At 37.4% G+C, this 26427-nt stretch overlaps 1 protein-coding gene across 9 annotated transcripts in view; it reads right to left on the reverse strand.

Moving 5' to 3' along the window:
• The window catches only part of MIGA1 (mitoguardin 1), a 77791-nt gene extending 54653 nt beyond the window's left edge, over positions 1-23138 (reverse strand). For 4 of the 9 annotated variants that reach the window (XM_070268817.1, XM_070268815.1, XM_070268813.1 and 1 more), the window contains exons 1-5: positions 22932-23069; positions 19580-19696; positions 2523-2700; positions 935-1071; positions 133-259 (exon numbers count right to left, since the gene is read on the reverse strand). In XM_070268817.1, the coding sequence (XP_070124918.1) occupies positions 133-259; positions 935-1071; positions 2523-2700; positions 19580-19678 (541 nt within the window). In that variant the 5' untranslated portion in view covers positions 19679-19696; positions 22932-23069. Of the gene's footprint in view, positions 1-132; positions 260-934; positions 1072-2522; positions 2701-19579; positions 19697-22931 lie in introns of all 9 variants that reach the window. The other 5 variants (XM_070268818.1, XM_070268816.1, XM_070268811.1 and 2 more) reach the window with 4 other exon arrangements.
• Between the last annotated feature and the right edge of the window lie 3289 nt (positions 23139-26427).

The raw sequence follows: 26427 nt of genomic DNA on the forward strand, positions 1-26427 counted from the left end.
TGTGCCACTGGGGCGGCCCCATATAAGAACGTTTTTAAACTACAGTTACTTCCCTTAAAACAAATCATCATCCTTTATTTTTCACATTAAATATGAGCACAATATCTTAAAACTTTATTGTGTTATTCCTACCCATCAAGTATAAATTCTCAGGAGTGGTCACAGGAATATTAACAAGTTTAATATCATCTTCATCTGCTTTGTCCCAGGAATTAGAATTGCCACAAGCACAGCTATGACAAGAATTGACACTCTGGACCTAAAATAAGATTGACAGAAGTTACTTTTAAATCTCTTTTGTGATCTTTCATATTTACAAATTATTTATATAAATCCTATTCCTGGTAAAACAAACCATGTAATCTCTACCTGAACAAAAAAATCTGATTATATTCAAACAAACTTAGGAGTCATAAGACCCTAAATATTCTGAGGCTTTGTTTGCTCAAAAATACAAAAGTAGAATAAGATTTTGAACATAAATCAGTTATTTCCTCTAAAAAATAAAGCGGTTATTGTTATACTGTTGTTATTAAGTATTTACTTTTACATTTTATCCACACCTACTTTGATTTGAGATAACTAACTTATTTTCCTTTTAAAATTTATTACAGTACTGAGGCTCTGCTAAATGATAACTAAAATTGAAAAGGCTTTATCATTTTCCCTTCTCTAACAAGATCCACCGAGCCAATTATTTCATTCATCTCTATGCAACGCCTCCCAAGTCTCTAACTCCGGTTCTTCCTCTTTTGAGAAATCTAAGCCCACATTTTCATCTGCCTGAAGAAAACAGGCACAACCAGATGCCTGGAAGAATGGAAGGTTCTTTCCATACTAAGAGGATCTATAACTGTATGACATTTAAAACAATAGATAACAATGGATATATAAACAAACGTAAGAAAAATAACAAAATTTTTTCTTTACTTACAGAGGCCAAACTCTGTGCAGAACCTGAGTGTTTACTGAAAAGTCCTCCATTAGCATAGTTACAAGACTGAGGGCCTTTGTCTTTGGCAGAACTTAAAGATAATGTCAAATTCTGTCTACTACTGGAACAACTTGAACCTATCAAACATATTAACATTAAAAGTATCAATAACTGCAATGACGAATTTCCGGTAAAATTTCAGTTTCTGTCATATTCACTCAGGAAGCTGATTTTAAAACACATTTCACTCAGTTGTGTAAATTATTAAAGGTAGATACATTATTAAAAATCTACATCTCTATATAATGTTGTTAACACTGCTAAAATCTGCTTCTGAAACGAAGAATAAAATATTCATCTAATTAATCAGGGCAGTATTCGAATGGTCTATTGTAATTAGTATAAAAATACTTGCAACTATGATCCTTCAAATTCTAAATTTAACAAAACATAAGCACTTCTTTTCCTGAGTCACATCTAAACTTACCCATATCGCGTTACACTGCAATTAGTTTTCTATACGTCTGTCTCCCCTAACCATCTATCCACTCATCTCGGGTAGACATGCTGTCTTAGTTTATCTTCATGCAGCAGTTAAGACACTCCCCAATCCAAATCCTGGCACTTATTAGTTATACAAACTGGAGCAAGTCACTTAACTTTCCCATATCTCAATTTTCTTATATATAAAATGGGAACAACAACATAAGATTATAGTCCTAATTCATAGAATTGCTATAAAGGTTAAATGACACAGTGAATGCACAGCATGTAGCACTGCACCTGACAGCTAAGAAAATCTCAGTAAGTCAAAGCCATCATCACTACTGTAATGATCACTGTACTTGGCACAAAATTGTCATTCATTAATTATTTGCTGGACAAACGAATCACAAAAGCTTATGATAGACTAAACATTAAAAAATAATTAAAAATTTAAAAACTAAGAAATCCAGCATACTGAAGAAATTATTTTTATTGATACAATTTGGCAAAATGTACCATATCCCTAACAAAAACTATAGATCCTTTAAAGGCCAAGAATTCTACTTCAGGAACTTTATATACCAAGAAAATAATCAGACAAGTATAAGCAAAGCAGGAAAAACATCCTAAAGGGAACAATAGGGAAGTGGTTAAATAAACTAGGGTACACGTGTACACTAAGTTTAACACTAAGTACATATTAAAAATGACAGCATCAAGGCATATTTACTGACCTGGAGAGACATTCTTACATATTGCTAAATATTTTAAAAGCAGGTTACAAAAGGTATAATCAGAATTTTAATTAATATATATAAATTTATTTGTATATAATATAAAATTTTATCCCTCAATGCGATCTTTAAATGCAAATATAAATAGTGTTTGTTAGTAGTTATTTCTGGGTAGCAGAATTTCCAGCGATTTTTTTCTCTTTGCTGATGTGTATTTTCTAATCTCTCTAAAATTAATTGGTATTACTAGTGAGTTAAATATTAAGGAAAGAAATTTTGGAAACTAAAACACGTGAAATCACTGCAGTTCAGTTATGATTTGCATATGAAATCTCCTTTGCAGACGTAATTCAGCCATTTCTACATACCTTTGTCTGATGCTGCTCTTTTAGTGTATTCAAGTATGAGGTGCTCTGGTTCCCATGGTAATGTTTTTCCTTTCTTCTTTCCACGTCTTCTTTTAAAGTGATGGGCCAGAAAAATTACAGATACAGCACTCACCGCAGTTACCACAAACAACTTTTTAACTACCGGCGAAAATTTGATCTGGAAAAGATGCAGTTAAATTGAAAAAAATGTCTTTTCTTCGTTCACTTCAAGACATAGAACTAAAATTATTCTTAAGCTGACCTAGTTATAAACACTACCAAGATAATATTATTTCACTCTTTCAATTATGGCTAGTCCTATTTGAATTTTAAAAACAAAAAAAGTAGTAATTTACTACCCACTGCTCTGAAGTTCTCAGGTAAACAATATTATCCAAAAAGTCAATGGGAGCACAAAATAATTCAACCCCATTAATATTTGTTGAACAACTAATTAATTCATGCAACTAAATCTTCTGTCTAAAGGGTAGCAAGATTTTTAATGACAGGAATGACTAAATCAGACTTTTAAAATGAACGAATTTTTTTAACTGTGGAAATTTGGGCAAACGTAAACTCATTCAATTTCTAAGTAACTTCTGAATAAGCCCTTTTATTTGTGAAATAACTAACAAATATTTATTCAGCATCTTAAAATGTACCAGGACTATGCTATGAACATTAAAATTAAAATCTTATTGTAATTTGGATCTCACTCATATGTAGAAGATAAAAACAATGATAAACAAACACACAGAAACAGAGATTAGATTGGTGGTTACCAGAGGGGAAGCGGGAAGGAGGGCAAAAGGGGTGATTAGGCACATGTGTGTGGTGACGGATTGCAATTAGTCTTTGGGTGGTGAACATGATGTAAGCTACACAGAAATCAAAATATAACAATGTACACCTGAAATTTATATAATGTTATAAACCAAAGTCACCACAATAAAAATCAAAAAATAAAATACATAAAAAATCTTCTGTAATTCTATTCCATAAGCATATATGGAATGCCCTCCACTGATCAGGGAGCACCGGGTATAGAGAAGATGCAGCTCTTGCTTCCTTCAAGTAGCATGCTAATAGCAGAGACAGATTCACAAATAATGACAGTAGAGTGTGATAAATTCAGTAACATAAGCATGTACTAAGTACTACCATCAGAGCAAGAGGTAATCAGTTTGTCTTGGGGGACAGACACTATTCATCACCTAAAATGCAGAAGAGCTCTAAAACAAAGCTACAGGCTTGGGGATGTAGAGAGCTGGAAAGAGTATCATTTCGAATCTCACAACAACAAAAAGCTGACAAATGGCAGGCTCTCAATTTGTCCTGAACCCATCAGAATGCTAAGGTAGAAGGGTCATCAACTGACTCCGAAACTAAGCAAGTTGAGGTATTTGCAGGGAGAGACGAGACATGAATACTGGCACACAGGGACAAGACACAGCAGCGCACTGGTAAGAAGAACTCAGCTGGTGTGGCTGGTAAACTGGTAAAGACTGTGTACGGTGAGAGAGGGTGAAGCACCCCCTGGGGGGGCAGGTGTGCTGCTAATATAGGGGTAGTCCACACTTTTTGCAGGTTTTGTCTTCACAAATTCCACCAGGCATTCACAGAAAAGACGGCGAGAGTCCTAAGAAAGTCTCTCTAACGGTGCTGAACAGGGGCAGGGATACAGCAGTGCCTGGAGGGGCATGAACTGCATCAGTACGTTCCTCTTGGATCCCCACAAAGGAACAAACGCCTTAGACTGTGGGATGCAGCTTTAACTTCAGAGAGAGATCTATATATTAAATGATTAGAGTAAGAAAAGAAGAAAGGTATCAAATCCATAATCTTAGCTTTTATCTTAAGAAACTAGAGAAAAAAGGGCAAAACCAATCCAAAGCAAGCAGAATAAAGACTAAAGAGAACTCAATCAAATGGAAAACTGGATCCATAAAATCAAGAGCTGGTTTAAAAAAAAAAAAACCAATAAAACTGACAAACCTCTAGCCAATCTAATTAAAAAAGAGAGAGAGAAAAGATACATATTACCAAAATAAGAAATGAAAGAGGGGTCAGCACTACAGACCTCACAGACAGGAAAAGGATAAAAAAGAATTAACTACGAACAACTCTATGCCCATAAATTCAAGAACTTAGATGAAATGGACCAATTCCTTGAAAGACAGAAACTATCAAAATTCACTCAGGAAGAAATAGCTGGCATGAATAGTTACATATCCAACAAAGGAACTGAATATGTAGTTAAAACCTAACAGAGAAAACTACAGGTCAAATTCTACCAAATATTTAAGGAAGAAACATCAATTCCATACAAAGAGGGAACACTTCCCAATCATTTTATAAAGCTAGCATTACTATTAATACCAAGACCAAAGACATTACAAAAAAATCACTACAGATTAATATCTTTCATTGATAGATACAGAAATCCTCACAAAATGTTAGCAAATAGAATTCTCAGCAATATATAAAAAGAATAACATATATGACCAAGTGGTGCGTATCCTAGGAATGCAACTCCAGGTTCAACATGCAAATATCAATGTAATTTACCCTAACAACAAACTAAACAAGAAAAGCCATAATATAATCTCAATAGACTCAAAAAGAACATTTGTAAATATTCAACATCCACTTATGATCAAAAAAAAAAACTCTCAGCAAATTAGGAATAGAACTGTAGTGGGTTAAACAGCGTCCTCCCCAAAATTCACGCCTACCTCGAACATCAGAATGTGACCTTATTTGGAAATAAGGTCTTTGCCAATGTAATTAAAGTAAGAATCAAGATGAGATCATACTGCATTAGGGTGGGCCCTAAATCCAATGAGAGAGTTCTTATAAGGGACAGAAAAGGACACACAGAGACCCAAAGGAGAAGGCCACATAAAGAGGGAGACAGAGATTAAAGTTATGCTGCCACAGCCAAGAAGGCGGGAGCCACCAGAAGCCGGAAGAGGCAAGGAAAGACTGTCCTCAAGAAGCTTCAGAGGAATGTGGCTCTGCTGCACCTTAATTTCAGCCTCCATAACTGTAAAAGAGTAAATTTCTGCTGTTTTAAGCCACCAAGTTTGTGGCAATTTGTTATGGCAACTCTAGGAAACTAAGACAAATGGTAAATTCCTCTGGCATTGATAAAAAACATAGAGCTAATATCCTACCTACTGAAGAATAAAAAATATACCTTTCCCTATACAGTCAGGAATAAGGCAAAACTATCTTTTCACCAACATCATATTGGAAGCACTAGCCAGGGCAAAAGGGCAAGAAAAAAGAATAAAAGGAATACATATTAGAAAGGAAAAAGTAAAACTGCCTCTATTTGCAACTGACATGATTGTCTACAGAGGAAATCCCAAAGAATCTACCAAAAAAACCTCCTAGATCTAGTAGGTAAATAGGTTATAAAGTCAATGACAGCAATAAGCAACTGGAATTCAAAATTTAAAGAGCAACACTATAACAGCATAAAGAAAAAGAAAATAATTACCTACAGATAAACCTAACAAAATCTGTGCTAGTTAACAACAAAACAGTGATGAAAGAAATCAACAAAGATAAAAGAAATTATACATCATGTTTGTGGATTGCAAAATGTCATCTGTCTCCAATTTATCTATGGAAATGACATAATCCTAATCAAAATCTCAGAAAATTTTTTGTAGATATTGACAGCTTATTCTAAAAAAATTTAAGGAATGGCAAAGGAACTTAGAGTGGCCAAAATAACTGAAAAAGAACAAAGCTGGAGAACTCACACTAGCCAATTTCAAGACGTAACTATAAAGCTACAATAATTAAGACAGTGTAGGCTTGATGACAGAATAGACATATAGATTAATGCAACAGAAGAGACAGTTCAGAAATAAACCTGCACAAATATAGTCAACCTATTTTTGTCAAAGGTAAAAAGGAAATTCAAGGAGAAATTTCTAGAACATAACATAGGAGAAAATCTACATAACCTTACAATCACCAAAAAACAGGAACAATTTGGCTGTCCTTTAACAGATGAATGGATAAACAAACTGTGGTACATCCATACAACGGAATACTACTCAGCAATCAAAAGGGACAAACTATTCAGACGCACAGTGATGTGAGTGAATCTCAAATGTATTATGCTAAGTGAAAGAAGCCAATTCCAAAAGATTATATACTGTATAATTCCATTTATATGACTTTCTGGTAAAGGAAAAATTACAGGGACAGAAAACAGATCAATTGTAGCCAGTTGCTGGGAGACAAGGAGATGACTACAAAGGGGCAGCACAAGAGAATTTTGGGGGTGATGGAACTATTCTGTTTGGTACTGTGGTGGTGATGGATTCATGACACTGTATGCTTGTCAAAACCCACAGAACTGTGCACGACAAAGTACAGATTATACCTAAATTTTTAAAAATCAGTGAGTATGTGGGGGAAATCTAAAATGGACTGCAGACTGTGAAAAATAAATCACAATGCTACAAATGAAGGATATAAGCACCTTGAAGAGGATGGTAAAGACAAGGGCTGACCTATGTAACAGTGCTTGGACTAGAGACTGCAGGGCTGACAACAAGAGTGATACACAAACACTGTAATCTAGCTGGTAAACATGTTTCTCAAAGGGCTCTTAGGGTAGCAATTCTGAAACTACTTTATGTGTATACTAGATACTGTAGTAAGTAAGTACACTGTAGCTAGCATATTATAGATAATGAGAGCCAGGTGTCTTGCTGCTGGAGAAAGAAGTTACACATGAGCACAGTAGGAATGATAGAACGAAACCTGACTGAAGTCAGAAGCATTGATATGAACTCTTTTGTTTTTTCTTTTTAATATATATACAGATAGACAAATTTAGAAATGTAGTTGTGTGTGAACACTTGGATTAGTATGCATTCACATATTTCCTAGCTCTGTCTCCTAAGAGGGCCTAGAAACAGCGACACTTCAGTAGCAACACACACACCTCGCACCCAGTTTCTAAATGCCAGAGACTAAAGAAAACTAAATATGGAGACTAAAGAGAGCCAAGGCTCCCTGGAGAAATGGGTGATGCCAGGACTGGGGGAAAAGACGGCATGAAAGGCATGTGAAAAGGACACAGAAGCCAACTTGAAAGAGCTTCCAATAGCCAAAAATGGAATAATTTGAGTAACAAAATAAATAACAATAGTATTGGATTATAACCCAAAGAATAAAATAAATGTCAAAAATGATATAAAACAAATAGTGAAAGTAATAAATAAAAGGGGAAGAAGAGAAACTCTTCCTTACAGAACAATTCTAAATAATAAGTGTAGAAGGAATGAGGGAAATAGAAAATCACCAATAAACACTACAGTAACAACTGCTGAAGGCAAGATTTGCTAAGTGCTAAAATTAGTGGACAAAAGTTTAAGGAGAAATAAGGTATTTACATAGTCTCGAAGTATCTACCTCCGAATTTATTTACAAAGAGTAAAAACTTTAACCAAATAATAAAGGTTAACATCACTAGTAACAAGACACATAGATATCATCATGTATCCCCTGATATGATGCGGTGTCGTGTCTTGTCAAAAATGTATAACCTCAATCTAATCCGGAGAAAAGATCAAATTCAACTGAGAGACATTCTAGAAAATACCTAACCTGTACTCTTCAGAAAAGTGTCAAGTCATGAAAGCCAAGAAAAGACTGAAGGAACTGTCACAGACCAAAGAAGACTAAGAAGACCTGACAAATGCAATGTGGGATCCTAGACTGGATCCTAAGAGACATGAGGGGAAAAGACCAATGAAATCTAAATAATTAAAGTCAATAGCGTAGTTAAGAATATTATGCCAATGTTAATTTCTTAGTTTTAGAGATTGTGCTAGATTTATGATGGATGCATATATTAAGGAAAACTGGGTGAAGGGCATATGGAAATTCTATGTAGAATTTTTACAACTCTTGATAAAATCTTTTCAAAATAAAAAATTTAGATAAAGCTCTGATTCACTCTGTTAAGCGGCTACAGACTGGGAGAAAATATTTGCAAACCACCTATCTGACAAAGAACTCATATCCAGAATACGTAAAGAACTCCCCAAATTCAACAGTAAAAACACCAAATCCAGTTATAAAAAAGGCAGAGGATGGGGCCGGCCCCGTGGCTGAGTGGTTAAGTTCGCACGCTCTGCTTCAGTGGCCCAGGGTTTCGCCTGTTCGAATCCTGGGCGCGGACATAGCACTGCTCATCAAGCCATGCTGAGGCAGCATCCCACATGCCACAACTAGAAGGATCCACAACTAAAAATATACAATTATGTACCGGGGAGCTTTGGGGAGAAAAAGGAAAAATAAAATCTTTAACAAAAAAAAAGCAGAGGACATGAAGAGACATTTCATTTCATAGAAAATGATATACAGATGACAAACACAAACACACATGTGCAAAAAGATGTTCAACATCATCGGCCAATAAAGAAATGTAAATTAAGTCTGCAGCAACACACCACTACACCATGAGAAGAGCTAAAAGAAAATTTTAAGTGACACTATCAAATGCTGGTGAGGATATGGAGACGATTTCTCATACATTGCTGGTAGGAATTTAAAATGGGATAGCCACTCTGAAAAATTATTTGGCAATTTCTTTAAAAATTAAACAGCTACTTACCTTATGACCCAACAATCACATTCCTGAGCATTCATCCCAGAAAAATGAAAACTCATGTCTACACAAAAAACTGTATACAAATGTTCACAGCAGCTTTATTTATAATAACCCAAAATCAGAAACGACCAAAATGCCCCTCAATAAGTGAATGGTTAACAAACTGTGGTACATCCATATATACTATAGAATACTACAATAAATTACTAGGCTTCTCTGTACAATTTTTGCAACTTCCTATTAATCTATAGTTACTTAAAAATAAAGTTTTTAGAAAATAAAGCTGTATCAGCACAGCTGCTAAGCTAGATTAATTCAAACTAACAAACTTTTGGAAGAATTTTATGATTGGATTGTTTTCCTTCACACAACTCTTCAATTTAAGCTGAACTGACCCATGGTGCACAGCTTGTTGTCTTTACATTATCATTTTATATTAAAGAGTTCCCTGGGGGCCAGGCCCATGGCATAGTGGTTAAGTTTGGCATACTCTGCTTCGATGGCTGGGGGTTCACGGGTTCAAATCCCAGATGCAGACCTACACCACTTATCAGCCATGCTGTGGCAGTGACCCACATATAACTGGAGGAAGACTGGCATGGATGTTAGCTCAGGACTAATCTTCCTCAAGCTAAAAAACAAATCTGCATTTTCATATAATAGTAAGAAATACTTGGAAATTGAAATTTTTAAAACACCATTTACAATAGCATCATAAAATATGAAATACTTAAAGATAAATCTGACAAAAGATGTGAAAGACACGTACTCTGAAAACTAGCAAACACTGTTGAGGGAAAAGAGAGAAAACCTAAATATATAGAGAGACGAAATACATTTATGGGTTGAAAGACTCAATAAAGATGTCAGTCATCCCCAAACTGATCACAGATTCAATGCAATCCAAGTGACAATTCTAGGAAGCTTTTTTTTGGGGGGGTGGGGAGGGGCGTAGAAACGGATAGCTGATTCTAAAATTCATGTGGAAATGAAAAGGATCTAGAATAATCAAAACAATTTTGAAAAAGAAAAACAAAGTTGGAAGACTAACACTACCTTATTTCAAGACCTATTTTAAAGCTACAATAAACATGACAGTGTCGTATTGGCATAAAGAGAGACAAATAGATCAATGGAACAGGAGAGTGTACAGAAATAGACCCGTACATATACAGATGATTGATTTTTGGCAAAGTTACAAAGGCAATCGAGTAGAAAAGGATAGTCTTTCCAACAACTGGTGCCGGAAAAAGTGGTCATCCATATGCAATAAAATGGAACTTCAATCTATGCTTCACAACATACACGATAATTAACTCATGGATCATAGATCTAAACATAAAATCTAAAACTATAAAAGTTCTAGAAAAAAGCATAGGAGAAAATCTTTGTCATCTTTGCTAGGCAAATATTTCTTTGAGATGACACCAAAAGCCTGATTCATTAAAAAAAAAAATTGACGAGTTAGACTTCAGAATTTAAAACTTTTGCTCTTTAAAAGTCACTGTTAAGAGAATGAAAAGACTATCCACAGACAAGAGAAACTAGTCGAAAATCATATATCTGATAAAAGAATTGTATCCAGGGCATATAAAGAACTTTCAAAACTTAAGAAAACAAAAAGCCCAATTAAAAAATGGGCAAAACCTTTGAACAGACGTATCAACTAAGAAGATATACAGATGGCAAATAAGCACATGAAAGCATGTTCAACATTACTAATCATAAGGGAAATGCAAATTAAAACCACAATGGGGGCGAGCTCAGTAGCACAGCAAAGTTCGTGCACTCCACTTTGGCAACCAGGGCACAGACCTACACACCACTTATCAAGTCATCCTGTGGCAGGCATCCCACATATAAAATAGAAGATGGGCACAGATGTTAGCTCAGGGCCAATCATCCTCAGCAAAATGAGGAGGTTAATTAATTAATTTAATTTAATAAAACCACAATGAAATTCCACTACACACCTATATTAGAATGCCTAAAATTATAAAGACTGGCCATATCAATGGTACAACCACTTTGGAAGAAGTCTGGCATTTTCTTAAAAAATTAACCATATACCTAACCATTCCATTCCTAAGTATCTAGTCAAGAGAAATTAAAGCACATGTCCATACAAAGACTTGCACAGAAATGTTCTTAGCAGCTTTACAAAAACAAAAAAAAAACCAAGAAACCCAAATGTCCATCAACAGGTGAACAGGTGAACAAGCTGACATAAATCCAAACAATGGAATACTACTCAGTAATGAAAAAGAATTAACTATTGATATATTTAATTTCAACACATATATATTTCAAAATAATTAAGCTGAGTGAAAAAAGCCAGACAAAATAAAGTACATATTGTATGATTCTATTTATAGAAAATTCTAACTAATCTATAGTGACAAACAGCAGATCAGTGGTTGCCCGAGGATAAGTGGAGAAGGGGAGTCAGACAAGGAGGTGCAAAGGGAAGGAGAATGAGGAACTTCAGGAGATCACCAATGTTCACTACCCTGATTGTGGCAAGGATTTCACGGGTATATACACACATATGTCAAAACTCAAATTATATACTTAAATTATGTACAGTTTAATGTGTGTCAATTATACCTCTATAGAGCTGTTTGTAAAAACAGCATCTTGGTTCTACACATGAATCCAAAAGCATTGCTCACTTTCTGGTATACCAGAAATGATTTACTTCTACTTGCCATTAGCATTTGGCCTTACTGACTGGGCTCTAACAAAAAATTTAAAACTATTCTTACTCTACATTTCTTCCAAGTACATTTAAATTCCCTCAAAGTATCATGAAAAATTGGAACATTCCAGTACTCCCTCAGATTTTTTCCCTTTACAAACTATAAGAATTACTCTCTTATGTCTCTATTATAGGCATTATCAAATTTTTATTTCTTTCCATTTCTACGTTTTTCTCTCTCCAGTGTCCATAGCAACCAAATGAGATTTGGGGGGAAAAAAACACAACACTTCCTTGAATTTGGATGCTAAAGATCCAATAATAAAATAAATTCTAAACATAGCACTACTATTAAGAACACCTTGGGGCCAGCCTGTTGGCGCAGCAGTTAAGTGCGCACGTTCTGCTTCAGCAGCCCGGGGTTCCCTGGTTCAGATCCCAGGTGCGGACATGGCACCGCTTGGCAAGCCATGCTGCGGCAGGCATCCCACATATAAAGTAGAGGAAGATAGGCACAGATGTTAACTCAGGGCCAGTCTTCCTCAGCAAAAAGAGGAGGATTGGGGCAGATGTTAGCTCAGGGCTAATCTTCCTCAAAAAAAAAAGTATATACATATACTTTAAGGGCCCGGCCCGGTGGCTCAGTGGTTAAGTTCACACATTCTGCTTTGGTGTCACGGGGTTTGCCAGTTCGGATCCCGGGTGTGGACATGGCACCGCTTGGCAAACCATGCTGTGGCAGGCATCCCACATATAAAGCAGAGGAAGATGGGCACGGATGTTAGCTCAGGGCCAGTCTTCCTCAGCAAAAAGAGGAGGATTGGTAGATGTTAGCCCAGGGCTAATCTTTCCCAAAAAAAGAAAACACCTTACTTTTCTTTAAATTTTATAAAATGCCATGACCCTATTATCAAAAAAAATATTCTTCATAGATTAAATGTAAAGATTAGTATTTACTGCATGAGTAAATACAAGATGATAAAATTAAGACCTCCGTTAAAGAAAATAGGGGCTGGCCCCACGGCCAAGTGGTTAAGTTCGTGACCTCCGCTTCAGCGGCCCGGGATTTCACTGGTTCGGATCCCGGGCATGGACATGGCACCATTCATCAGACTATGCTGAGGTGGCATCCCACATAGCACAACTAGAGGCACTCACAACTGGAATATACAACTATGTACTAGGGGGCTTTGGGAAGAAAAAAAAGAAGAAGATTGGCAACAGTTGTTAGCTCAGGTGCCAATCTTTAAAAGAAAAGAAAAGAAAAGAATCTATTACCACAGGTCCAATCACAGCTAAGTGATCATATGTTCTCAAACTGTCAGTTCTACTATACCCAAGGGCACTAAAGTAAGAAAACTATTAGGAGACATAAATACAAAATTAAAACTACTCCCTCAGACATATAATGTACTTTACTAACCCGAATTCAAATATAATATTAATCAGTTCATTTTTATTAAGGTCCAAGTTCTGGGGGTCGGCCCCATGGCCGAGTGGTTAAGTTCATGTGTTCCACTTGGGTGGCCCAGAGTTTCACCAGTTTGGATCCTGGGCACAGACCTAGCACCACTCATCAAGCCATGCTGAGGTGGCACCCCACATAGCAGAACCAGAAGGACCTATAACTAGAATATACAACTATGTACTGGGGGGCTTTGGGGAAAAGAAGAAGAAGAAGAAAAGAAAAGATCGGCAACAGATGTTAGCTCAGGTGCCAATCTTTGCGGAAAAAAAAACTCACCTTAAAAAAAAGAAAGATCCAAGGTCTGTTTATACATTATTATCTTTACATAAAAGACCCACTGAAGTTTGCAATCCTAATCTCATGAAAAAAGAAAACTTTTCCATGACAGAAATAAGACAAATTTGCCAGGGAAAGATGGTTATCGTAAGTAAGCTAGACAACACAAGGTTTTAAAATCTCTAATACTATTCCTGCCTATCACTTCTCGTTTTGTTACCTTTTTCCCCAGAGGAAAGTCAATTACTTCCTATAGCATTGCCTGGAACACTGAAAACACAGCATCTCAGAATCCCAAAGCTCAGAGGGGCTTTTTGAGGTGATATAGTCCATTTCCTTACTCCCAGGCAAAATGAAAACTAGACACGTGTCCTATTCATTCCACATGAAATAAGCATTAAATTATGGGCCAGGCACTGAGAATACAAAAAAAGGAATAAGACACAGTTCCTCGTGCTCAGATTTCACAAGCCTCCCCACTCCATAACCGGATGCCATTGTATAATGTTCTTGTCAAGTTTCCCCCTCATCCAATGTCTCTGGAGACAGGATAGTTATTTAGTCTCACACGGTCTCCTGCTCCAATAACCTTATTTCCCTTTACTCACCATAAACTTCTTACTAGAACTAAATTAATAGAGTCCTCTAACACAGTACTTACCACACCTTTTTTTGGGAGGTGGAGAGGGCGTTCTAAGAGGCTTGTTGAGGTTCTAAGCTACATCTGTCTAGATCTTGCTCACCACTTTATATCTTGACTGAAACACAATAGATACTTAATATACATATATATATTTATATATATAGTTTTTTCTTCTGTGGCGATTTCTTAAGCCTGTAGAAGGAAATCTTTTTATTGGATTAGCAGAGTTAACAGAAAGTAGCAGGCATTCTTCAATATACACATTTTGAATGAATGTCTCTAATAACTGGAACACACCACACACAGGTCACACGCTAACTGCAAACCTGGACAAATGGGGATAATAACCTCTTCCTCATAGGGTTGTTGTGAAAGGAGATAACATACATAAAGTAATATCAACACAGAGTAGGCCTTCAAAATACGTGAGTTATTATTTCAATTTAAATTTTTCTACCAAATATCTTATTTTAGAATAATTTTATATTTTTAGAAAGTTGCAAAGATAAAGTTCCCACATCACTCAGGTTTTCTCTGATACTAACATCTTATATAACCATAGTACTCTTGTCATAACTAAGAAATTAACATTAGTACCATATTATTAACCAAACTAGACTTTATTCGGATTTCACCAATTTTCCCACTACTGTTCTTTGTCTATCCAGGACCAATTCAGGATACCACACTGCACTTAGACAGATTTTTAAGTGCTTAGTTAATTCTTAGTCTTTTTTGTTGTAACATTCTGAATTTGGAGAATCAACTAAATCACCTACCACTTCATGTTGTGGTTTCCAACTGAAAAACAAGAGTCCGCTTGTATTAACATGATACATAGTACTATACCAAAGTAATCCTTAAGAAAACCACAGAAACAAAAGAAGAGACTTGAGCATTTTGTTTAGAGTATGTACACATTAAATGCAAGAAAAAATACTTGGAAAATGTACTACTCCTTAAATAAATAACACTGGGAAATAGGAGCTAATATTTATTGGAGTACTCACTAATCTTTGCTGTGTGCCAGACACTATGCTTTTCATCCCTTTTATAGATGATAGAAATTGGTTTTAAAGAGGTTAAGTAACTTGCCAAAGATCACACAATTCCACACTGGTGAAACATGAATCAAAATGCATCATAGAAGACGTGTTTAAATCCATGCATGCACCACGTATTGAAATTACTTTAGCCATACTGATGACATATCTCACTATGCAATTAATTACATAACTGAATTGCATCTAACACAGATTGCCAATTTTTGGAGGCTGAACTAATGTACAAAAAACCTCATATATGTCTTTTTTCATAAAAAAATCAATCCAATTCTAAAGCTACAGAACTGTCCAAACAAGAACTCTGAGCTTTTCCCTAGTCCCTTTTTTTCTTTTTTGCTGAGGAAGATTTGCCCTGAGCCAACATTCGTCCTGTGCCAATCTTCCTCTATTTTCTATGTGGGTCACCACCTCAGCACAGCTGCCACCAAGTGGCGTAGATCCACACCCAGGAACCAAACCTGGGCCACCAAAGCAGAGTGCACCAAACTTATCCACTAGGCCACAGTGCCAGCCCCTCCCTAGTCCTCTTTGGGTCTTTTGATGCTATTCAAACTATAGCCTGCTCTCTTAGTACAGGGGTCAACAAACACTTTTGGTAAAGGCCAGGTAGACAATATTTGGGGTTTGAGGAAACATGGTCTCTACTACAACCACATAACTCTGCTGTTGCATGCAAAAGCAGTCACAGATAGTACCTGAACAAACGAGCTTGACTGTGTTCCAATAAAACTTTACTTACTAAGAACAGGTGGTAGCCTTGATTTGGCACACAGGTTGCAGTTTGCTGACCCATCTTAGTCCACTCCATAGCATGGAATGAGTTTTGGATACTAAGTACTGTGACTGAGAGTAGAGGATATATCCTTAAGTTTACCTGCAATGACTCTTTATATTATTTTTAAAATATTCTATGGAACAAGTTGAACAACAGTTCTGGCCTCAGGAAACTATTCCTAGGATTGAAAAACAGGTCGTAGGGGCCAGCCCCGTGGCCAAGTGGTTAAGTCCGCACACTCTGCTTCGGCAGTTCAGGGTTTCGCCAGTTCAAATCCTGGGCATGGACATGGCATCACTCACCAAGCCATGCTGAGGCGGCACCCCACATGCCACAACCAGAAGGACCCACAACTAAAAATACACAACGAGGTACTGGGGGGCTTTGGGAGAAAAAGCAAAAATAAAATCTTTAAAAAAAAGAGAAAAAGAAAAACAGGTCGTATACTACAATCAGTATGGACAAAGGATACAAAAATAATTCATAAAAGAAGAAATATACAATGTTAGTAAAGTTTTTAAAAAATAATACTCTGATGTCCAGACTGTAAAAAAATAGGCATTGTCAAGTATTACTTACTGGTGAGATTGTGGGTTGGTATGACCAATCTTAAAAGCAATTTAGAAATGTTTAAAAAAAATAACTTCAAAATCTTCATACTTAATGTAAATTGCTCTTAAATCTAAAAAGATACTCAACCTAACATATAAGAGAGAAATAAAAATTAAAACTATGCTGGAATACCATTCTCACCTATCAGATTGGCAAAAATCCCCCAAATTGGGGATTATAAAACAATACAATTCCTACAGAGATCAATTTAACAATATCTATCAAAATTCAAAGCTTGATATATCAAACTTATTCACTATAGCATTGTTTTTAATGGAGTAAGATCAGAAATAACCTAAATGTCCATGTATAGAAATATTATGTAGCTGCAGGAATAAAAAAAGAAAAAGATCTACATGTATTAATATGGAAAGATCTCCAGGAAATATTTCAAGTACAAAAAAGCAAGAACACAGGTAGTACGCTACCTTCTGTAAGAGGAGAAAATAAGAATATATAATTGCTTTTGATGATATCTGAATAAAGAAACCCTGAAAGATAGTCAAGCAATCCAAATGGTTACCTGTAGGGAGTGGATGGGGACTGAGATAGAGTAAAACATTTCCATGTATGTAATGTACGTACACGTGTGTGTGTGTGTGTGTGAGGTTTTGATTTTTGACCTTGTAAATGCATTAGCTATTCGAATAATAAATTTTAAAGAATAATGTTACTTTAGGATCATTATAAGGATTATATGAGTTTGTCAATCATTATAAGGATTATATGAGTTTGTCAATGTACCTGATATAAAATGTCTAGGACAGTGCTTTACACACAGTGGGTGCTGCTATGTCCTGTTGCCGGTCTTTTTAAATGTCATCCAAATGGTATGATAACATAAACAAATAAAAGAATAAATACCAAACACTGAGGCTCCATATTTTCATCTCTAGGAATCTACCTTAATAAAAATCTAAAAATTGGAGAAAGATTTATACATAAATAAGGAACTGTTGAAACAACCCCAAAACACAAAAACAGAGAAATATTCAATAAACTATAGCACATCTATATTCATAAAGCATTTTTCATGACAGAGAAAATGCTCAAAATATACAACTTTATCATGTCAAATTGGGGGAGACAGGGCAGTGGGGGTAGAGTGGGGATTGCGGGCAGACAGATATGCTGAAATAAAAGAACTAAAGTGTAGCAAATAAGCTTTTACAGAGGGATTGTTGAAAATTTTTATTTTCTCTTTAATTCTTTTCCATATTTTTCAAATTTTCTTTTAAGCATGTAATCCTGAAAAAGGAAAAGAAAGAAAAAGAGAGAAAACGGGTTTCAGGAAAAGAGGTGCAAGCTCAAATCCCCTATTATATATGCAATTTTAGAGAAGTTAATTAAGCTCGTGAAGCCTCCAGAGCTGTAAAATGGAGATGATATCAAATCCTAGGGTTATTTTGAGAATTAGAGACACTATATGTATGAAGGACCTAAATAATGTTTTAAACATAGTAAACACTAAGTAATAATTACTATTATTCTCATACATCTTATCTGTGCAACATTCCTTCCTAGATATGTAAAATCACACTATATTTCATCAATATAAGATACTATTCATTTTATGACACAAGCAGGTTTTAGAAATGTTGAAATGTGAAAAATGATTATCTTGGATTTGATGAAATCCAGTGCAAGTTTAGTGAACTAAATGTTACTTTCATACATAACTTTTTATTTAGTACAATGGAGTGGAAATGCATTAGAAGCAAGCATTAAAATTAAAAAGATTGTTCCCATAGAAGATACAGAAATAAATAATAGGCACATGAAAAGATGCTCAAAATCACTAATGATTAGGGAAATGCAAATCAAAACCACAATGAGATACCAACTCACACCATTAGGGTGGCTACTATCAAAAAAATAGAAAATAAGTGTTGGCAAAGATGTGGAGAAATTGGAACACTTGTGCACTGCTAGTAGAAATAAAAAATGGTGCAGCCGCTATGGAAAATAGCATGGCAGTTCCTGAAAAAATTAAAAATAGAATTACCATATAATCCAGCAATTTCACTTCTAGGTATATACCCAAAAGAACTGAAAGCAGGGACTTGAATCGATATTTGTACAGCCATGTTCATGGCAGCATTATTCACAATAGCCACAAGGTAGAAGTAACCCAAGTGCCCAGTGATGGATGAATGGATAAACAAAACACGATATATACACACAATCGAATGTTATTCAACCTGGAAAAAGAAGGAAATTCTGACACATGCTACAAAACGGATGAAACTCAAGGACATTATGCGGAGTAAAATAAGTCAGTCACAAAAAGACATACTGTGTAATTTCACTTATGAGGTATCCAGACTAGTCAAATTCATAGAGACAGACAGTAGAATGGGGCTGACAGGGGCGGGTAGGAGGAAGAATGGAGAGTTGCTGTTTAATGGCTGTAGAGTTTCAGTTTTGCAAGATGAAAACAGTTCTAGAAATTGGTCATGCAACAATGTGAATGTACCTAATGCTACTGAACTGCACATTTAAAAATGGTTAAAATGGTAAATTTTATGTTATGGATATTTTACCACAACAAAATAAAATTAAAGAATTATAATAGTGAGAACAGATCTATTTGAATAACATGATTCACTGAAAATAACTGAAATAGACTGTGTAAATTCACTTATGGTAGGAAGATTTTTTTAAAGCAATACGGTCCCCTTCTAAGAGTTATGCATATGACAATACACACAAAAAAACATGAAATAAATATTAACCAACTAATTTTTAAACTACTTTAATAAACACCTTGACTGAACCATTTAAAGCTTCAATTGAAATTTACATACTGTAAACAAAACATGCTTTGAGCAATAAACTTACTATTCAACATCATGTTTGTTTCATTTTTTTTTACCTGGGAGAGAGAATAATACCAAGACAGAGGAAGATCAAACACTCTTAGTGCTGCTGTCTTCAAGGAAAACTGTGATTTGTTTACTGTTTCTTCTGACATGACTCCTCTTCTAGAAATCTTCATTAAAGGAAACAGAAAAACATATTAGCCTCAAGGATTTCTGGTTACTCTACCAAATGAAAGACACAAACGGAAAATTTAACTCTATCAGCTGGTTTTTTCTTTTTTTGCAGCTAATTATTCATGATATTCACTTACCTGAAGAAAACACTTATCTGAGCCAAGTTTACTTGAACTATAAGTTTATTTATTAATCACGACAGCAGCAAAAGAGAAAATGAGCTAGATTTAAAGTTTGAGTCCAGGTAGTAAATTTTCCTCAGAAAACTGCAGGTTCTAGATTCTCTCTTCTCTGGTTAAATAAACATTTCAGGTTTTAGATAATTATTTATTTATTTATTTATTTATTTTGAGGAAGATTAGCCCTGAGCTAACATCTGCTGCCAATCCTCCTCTTTTTGCTGAGGAAGACTGGCCCTGAGCTAACATCCGTGCCCATCTTCCTTTACTTTATACATGGGATGCCTACCACAGCATGGCTTTTGGCAAGCGGTGCCATGTCCACACCTGGGATCTGAACCAGCGAACCCCAGGCTACTGAGAAGTGGAACATGCGAACTTAACCCCGGCACCACCAGGCTGGCCCTGAGGCCTATTTCTATTGAAACCAAAGAAAGAAAAGTCAGACATCCACACAGGAGGCAGCCATCACTCAGAGAGGCCGTTTAAAGGTAGCAGAACTTTGATAGAAACATAATGGTTCAGGGTCTCGGTCAAAGCTTTGTAGAGCCAGAAACTCAATTTTATCAGTGTACCCAGATGCACACACACTAAACAAATTCACATAGCACCGATGTATAAATTAGTCTACAAATTTATTCATTAAAAAAAATACACTATGGGGCTGGCCCCGTGGCTACGTGGTTAGGTTCGTGCGCTCCGCTGCAGGCTGCCCAGTGTTTCGTTGGTTCGAATCCTGGGCGCAGACATGGCACTGCTCATCAAACCACGCTGAGGCAGCGTCCCACATGCCACAACTAGAAGGACCCACAACGAAGAATATACAACTATGTACCAGGGGGCTTTGGGGAGAAAAAGGAAAAAAATAAAATCTTAAAAAAAAAAAATACACTATATAGTGAAAGAATACTTATAAATGTTATCAAAACATACTCCCTCTGAAATAAAAGATTGAAAAGAGCTGAACTGATAAGTAAAAAAGGCTGCCAGGTGAGAATAAAATTAATGGGTCCTGAGGAATATTTCATCCAGGCCTTAAGCCTGAGAACTGTCTGATGCACAAGAGAGTAGGCTTTTCGAGTAACCAAAGTCTTTATGCCTACCAAATTTAATATTCTTGTCCTTGGATAGTGCTGTGTAAACATTACCAAAGAGAAAATAAAAATTACCAACAATCCCTCTACTTAAGTTTATTTGCTATACTTTAAGTCCTTTATTTCTGCATGTAGCTCTCTGCTCCCTTTTTCTAAACAGCAGTAGTCTGCCCCCTTCTATTAACAGCCCCCCTTTTTTCAGACAAGTAACAAAACCACTGATTAAGTACTGGTTTCCTTTCAAATCAAACACAGTAATACTTCTCAGGGTGGGTTACTGCTACTGACCCCCTATTCCCTATTAGTGTCACTCACAAAGTGTAAACTTAATTCCCCCTCCTCCATATTCTAATTACAATTTCTAGGCTCAGCATGATTAGTTCTCACTGAAACATATTTATTCCAAAGAACAAATTGTGATGAAGACATGTTATTGAGAAATACAAAGGAAACCATGAAGAAACAGTTAAACAAGTGAAAAATGGTCCTCTGGGGAATGAGACTAGGACTGTCAGGAGGTCGCACAGTGAACCACTGCATTTCATTACACGTCCTTCTACAATACTTGATTTTTTTTTAGGGTCTTACATGTATTACTTCTAAAAAATGCTACACTAAAAAGGAAAAAACCAAAAACATTTATTCTCCCCCTAGAATTGACCACTTGAGAAATATTTTTAGTAATTAAATAAATTCTGGATCATTAAGCCATCTATACTGCATACTGCATTAAAAAAAAATACTGAGTGTAATTCACCCAAAGTGACTTTCTCCATAATAGTGGGTTCTAAATTTCTAAGCAGAAGAGAAAGAAAATAAAACAAACACTTCAATGTGCTGCAGGGGTTTTCTTAAAAGAATTCTGACAAATCTCTATCTTTGCATTCTAATTACCTCACTCTTTCATTTCAAATCACTGAGGAAGTGATTCCACACTTAATCATTAATAATTGAACAACTTTTAAAAACTAATCATTTCAGTTGCTTTCATAAGAATTAAGATAAACATGAAGGCAGCTGCATAATTATTCCAATTTGTAGAGAAAGTCTAAAACATTACCAAAAATATTGTACTACGTAATATTACTAGCTTCTCTCCATTCTGACTATTGGAGAGTTAAAAATAAGTGTCATAAGTAGAGTTTGATTCTTAAACACCCTAAAACTCTATTCTACAACTTGGACTTTATAATCCAAGAAAGAATCAAAGCCTGAAATACCTCCCAAAATTTGACGTGAAGCATAAATCTACACAACCGAACTCTGAGAAGGTACTTTCAACACAGCAAAAACGCTTAGCTGCAATAAGGATAAAACAGGAACAATAATACAGGTCTGTGCAAGAGCCAGATGTTTTGGAATCCTCCCACCAAGAAATAAATGCTGAACAACTTTACAGAGGATCTCCGACGCCACAATCCTCCCGAGGCTAAATGATTCTCTGACAGCACCTTCAAACTAGGCAGACTCGTCCTCACCCAGGCACCACTCCCCGCTACACCACCGGCGTGCAAGCGGAACTTGGGTCACACCGGTGGGCCCCTCCGGCAGGACCCCCTCACCACCAGCAGCACCCCCCCCAACAGGAACCCTCCCTGCGGCAGGACCCTCCCTCAAGCAGGACCCCCTACTCCAGCAGGACCCTCCCCTCCAGCACGACCCCTACCCAACAGGACCCACTCTCCAGCAGGAACCCCCTGCGGCAGGAACCCCCCCGCCCCCCCAGCAGGACCACCTCCTCCAGCAGGATCTCCCCCCTCCCCGCACTTTCCTCTCCGCTCTTCCTTGTTCTTTTACACGAGGACCAGAAAAGGGGCCCCCCCTCGGCCGGCCGCCCCTCACTCTGGCTCCGAGCGGCCGCGAGCCCCCTGATTCAGCGTTCCCCTCCCGGGGCTCTCTCCATCTCGCCGCCCGCACTCCAGGTCCAGAGGGCCGAGGCCGCCGCCCACCCCGCGTACCTGGCGCCCCAGGCCAGCAGCTGGCAGCTCCCTGCCGCTTCCCCACCGCAGCCCGGCGCCGAGCCGCTGCCTGGCCGCGGGGGCGGAGTCCTTCCGGGGTCACGGGGAAGATGGGGTGAAAGTGGCGGCGGCCTTCGGGCCTTTCTGCGGGAGGGGCTGCGTGTGAAGCCGCTGCCGCCATTTTTGTTCAGGGCAGAGGCTCCCGCCAGGCTGGACCCGCTAAGAATTAGAGGAATTGCATCTTTTTACAGGGCTGTCAAGGAGTGGTATTGGGGTTCGTAACCTTTTGAAGGATCTAGGACCATTCTGCGAATCTGAGGAAAACTCTGGGGCCTTTCCTCTAAAAAAATGAACATAGACACGCTCGTACCTTATTAAAAGAAAAAAATATATATGCAAGTTAAGATGCCTGAAACCAACCCAAGGGTCCCACATTAAGAACTTCTACCCCAGACCCTCAGCCCCTAAATGAATGAATGTTAAGAGGCATTCCAACCCTGTATTGATGATTAAGTTATTATTGATTTTGATTCCTCTTTAACTTGTCTCCAGGTTTCCTAGTGAATTAGGCTACCAAAAACATATGAATATGGGGGCCGGCCAGGTGGCACAGCGGTGAAGTTCACACATTCCGCTTGTCGGTGGCCCAGGGTTTGCTGGTTGGGATCCCCAGGTGAGGACATGGCACCATTGGGCAAAAATCCATGCTGTGGTAGGTGTCCCACATGTAAAGTAGAGGACAATGGGCATGGATGTTAGGTCAGGGCCAGTCTTCCTCAGCAGAAAGAGGAGGATTGGCAGTAGTTAGCTCAGGGCTAATCTTTCTCAAAAAAAAAAAAAAAATACATATATATATATATGAATATGGCCAACTATGAGGAGTTGGGCAGAATATTTACTGCTCTGAGGTTCTGTCTAATACACAGTAAACTAACGGGGTGGGAGGAAGAACAGCAAAACAAAACGGTATTTCTATGTGCAGTCCTGAGCCAAAACATTCTATCAGAACTGCAGATTTTAAAAATTCCAATTGCTGAGCATATTTGTGGTGAAAAACCAAAATAATTTTGTAAGGTTAGCTAAAACATGAGAGCGAATGTTAGTATTCCCAAGGAACAAGAATGAACAATCCTTTCTGTTAGTTTTCAAAATTCCCATTCAGTCAAATAAAAAATAGGGAGAATGACAATACCAATGTGTGATGTTACTAGATGAAAAGTAACTAAAAATGCACAGACTGAATTGTATGTGAAAGTATTTTGCACTTAGAAAGTAAATAAGCTCTTGACACTTCAAGAACCTGGAATTGGTAAGCCTCCGTTTTTGTTTATTCCTCCATCTCCTCTCTGCTGCCTCCTCCCTGTTTCCTACAACTTCCAAGGCTTTAGCCTAGCGGCAGGAACAGCAATAATGATTACCACGTAAAGCAACTTTCGTAAGAACATTATCTCCTTTACTTCCACAAGAGGCATTATGAGAGAGATGCTATTGCACACTAGATATGGATTTTACTCTTTAACAGGAGAATAAGAAATGCCCTGTTTTACTTATTATTCTAAATCAGTGTAATTTGCTCCAAGCCTCCTTTCACCTGGGTTGCCAGAATATTCAGTCTTAGTCATTATTGGGTATATCAGTTGGGATGCTGTTAGCTACAAACAAAAGAAAGCTGAACAAATAGTGGCTTAAACCATAGGACAGGGTATTTCACGTGGATGCAGCAGCCGGTGGACACAGTCTCATATTTGGACTTCATGTCTTCTGCTATCCTGGAACAGGAGGAAAAAAATGGGGCTTGGATTAATTCTAAAGCTCTGCCCCTCCCCCAGATAACCAAAACCACTGTGTAATGCTCACCAAACCAGGGAGTGGAGTCCATGGAGTAATATTAGTTGTTTCTACTGTCCAGATAGTGAGGTACCTGCTACATCAACCATTAATGAATTTGGGGGATCCTATGTGCATAGTATCAAAACAATGCTGTCGAGTGAGACTGTCAGAGTTTGAATCCTTTCTCTGCCATTTCCTAGATGTATGGTCTTAGGCAAGGTACTTACCCTCATTATACCTCAGTTTCCTCACTGGGGTGTTGGGAAGATAAAAGATAATACTTGTAAAGCACTAAGATCCTTATGTAAGTTTTTAACTTGGGTTACTTTACCTCCATGGGATCCAAGGACAAAATTCTATTTCCATATGATTAGTTTCCTTTGTAATCCTATATATTTTGTTTTATGTACATAAAAACATCACTTTGAGAAGGCGGGGTCCATGGGCTTTACCAAAATTTCAAAGGGGTCCATGACACCAAAAAATGATTAAGAACTTAGAACAATCCTGGCACACATTTCTAAGATTTATGGCATATTAAGTGGAACTTTTCCATGCCTTTTGGCAGAAGCCCCAAAGCTGAGAAAATAGAGCCCAAGTACCCTGAGCATTCTAAAAAAGAATGCTAGATCATGAACACAGGGGATGCTAGGAGAATGCGGAGCCCATTTAGCAATCCTCAGTCTTCACGTACCTCCAGGGAATGATATAGCAGAATTGATCCAAGAAGACTGGAGAATGAAGATGCCTAGGAGATGGTTTTCTGGAGTGTTGCGCATTTTCCTTCCCTTCCCCTAAGAGTGAAGAGAGGAGAGTGCTTTTCCCATCCCGCCCCCATCTCAGGCCAAGTGAAGGACCTTTAAGAAACTCAGACAACTTGACCTCTGTGCCCTGTAGTTTATGTCATCTGGAAAAATCTAAAGGGAATAGACTATTCAAAGAGGACTTTGATGGCAGAGCAGAGAGAGACGGCTGCAGCGCAGGTGGCCTGTACTTGCAATTTTGCAAGTAAAGTTTTCCAGTGGGCCACAGGAACGCCACAGAAGGTAACGAGGCTTGAATTATCTTAAAAGGTTGTATCTTCAAACCAGGAGCTAAGTGGACCATCTAAATGGTCAGTCACACATGTTTTTTCCAGGGTTAGGAAGCGAAACAGTGAGAGATCCCCAGCAAGGGGGGCAGCCACTGAGGAACCCACAAAAGGACCTTGTAAGAAAAGAGCCAGCATTTAGGAGTAGGCCACATGCAGAAGGCACCATAGTCAGACTTAATTGCAGATTGGGTATATCTGATATTTTATTTAGGCTATTTAGGATCACTCTAGCTGAGACAATATATGGCCAATGTGTTTCATGAATTATTGGTGGAAACAGCACTTATCAAGTGACAACTTAAGCCTGACCAAAGTCTAGCACTTTGAGGAATTAAAAACAATTACGTCACCTAAGTAGATGAATTCTTTTAGGTAATTCATATATCCAATTACCTTTTCCATTAACTGCTAAAACCTGGCAGAGTCCCCAGAAAGAACTCAGGGCCTCTTTTTAAACCTACACAGTGCTGTAGGGTAAATACTGGCTTTTGATTCTTTGTTCTCATCACCTACCCACAAGTGATTGATGGGACTCCTCTACAAGTCAGTACTAAGCCAACCAAGGCATCTAGA

The sequence above is a fragment of the Equus caballus genome, chromosome 5 (genome assembly GCF_041296265.1).
Source record: "Equus caballus isolate H_3958 breed thoroughbred chromosome 5, TB-T2T, whole genome shotgun sequence".
Classification (NCBI taxonomy): Eukaryota; Metazoa; Chordata; class Mammalia; order Perissodactyla; family Equidae; genus Equus; species Equus caballus.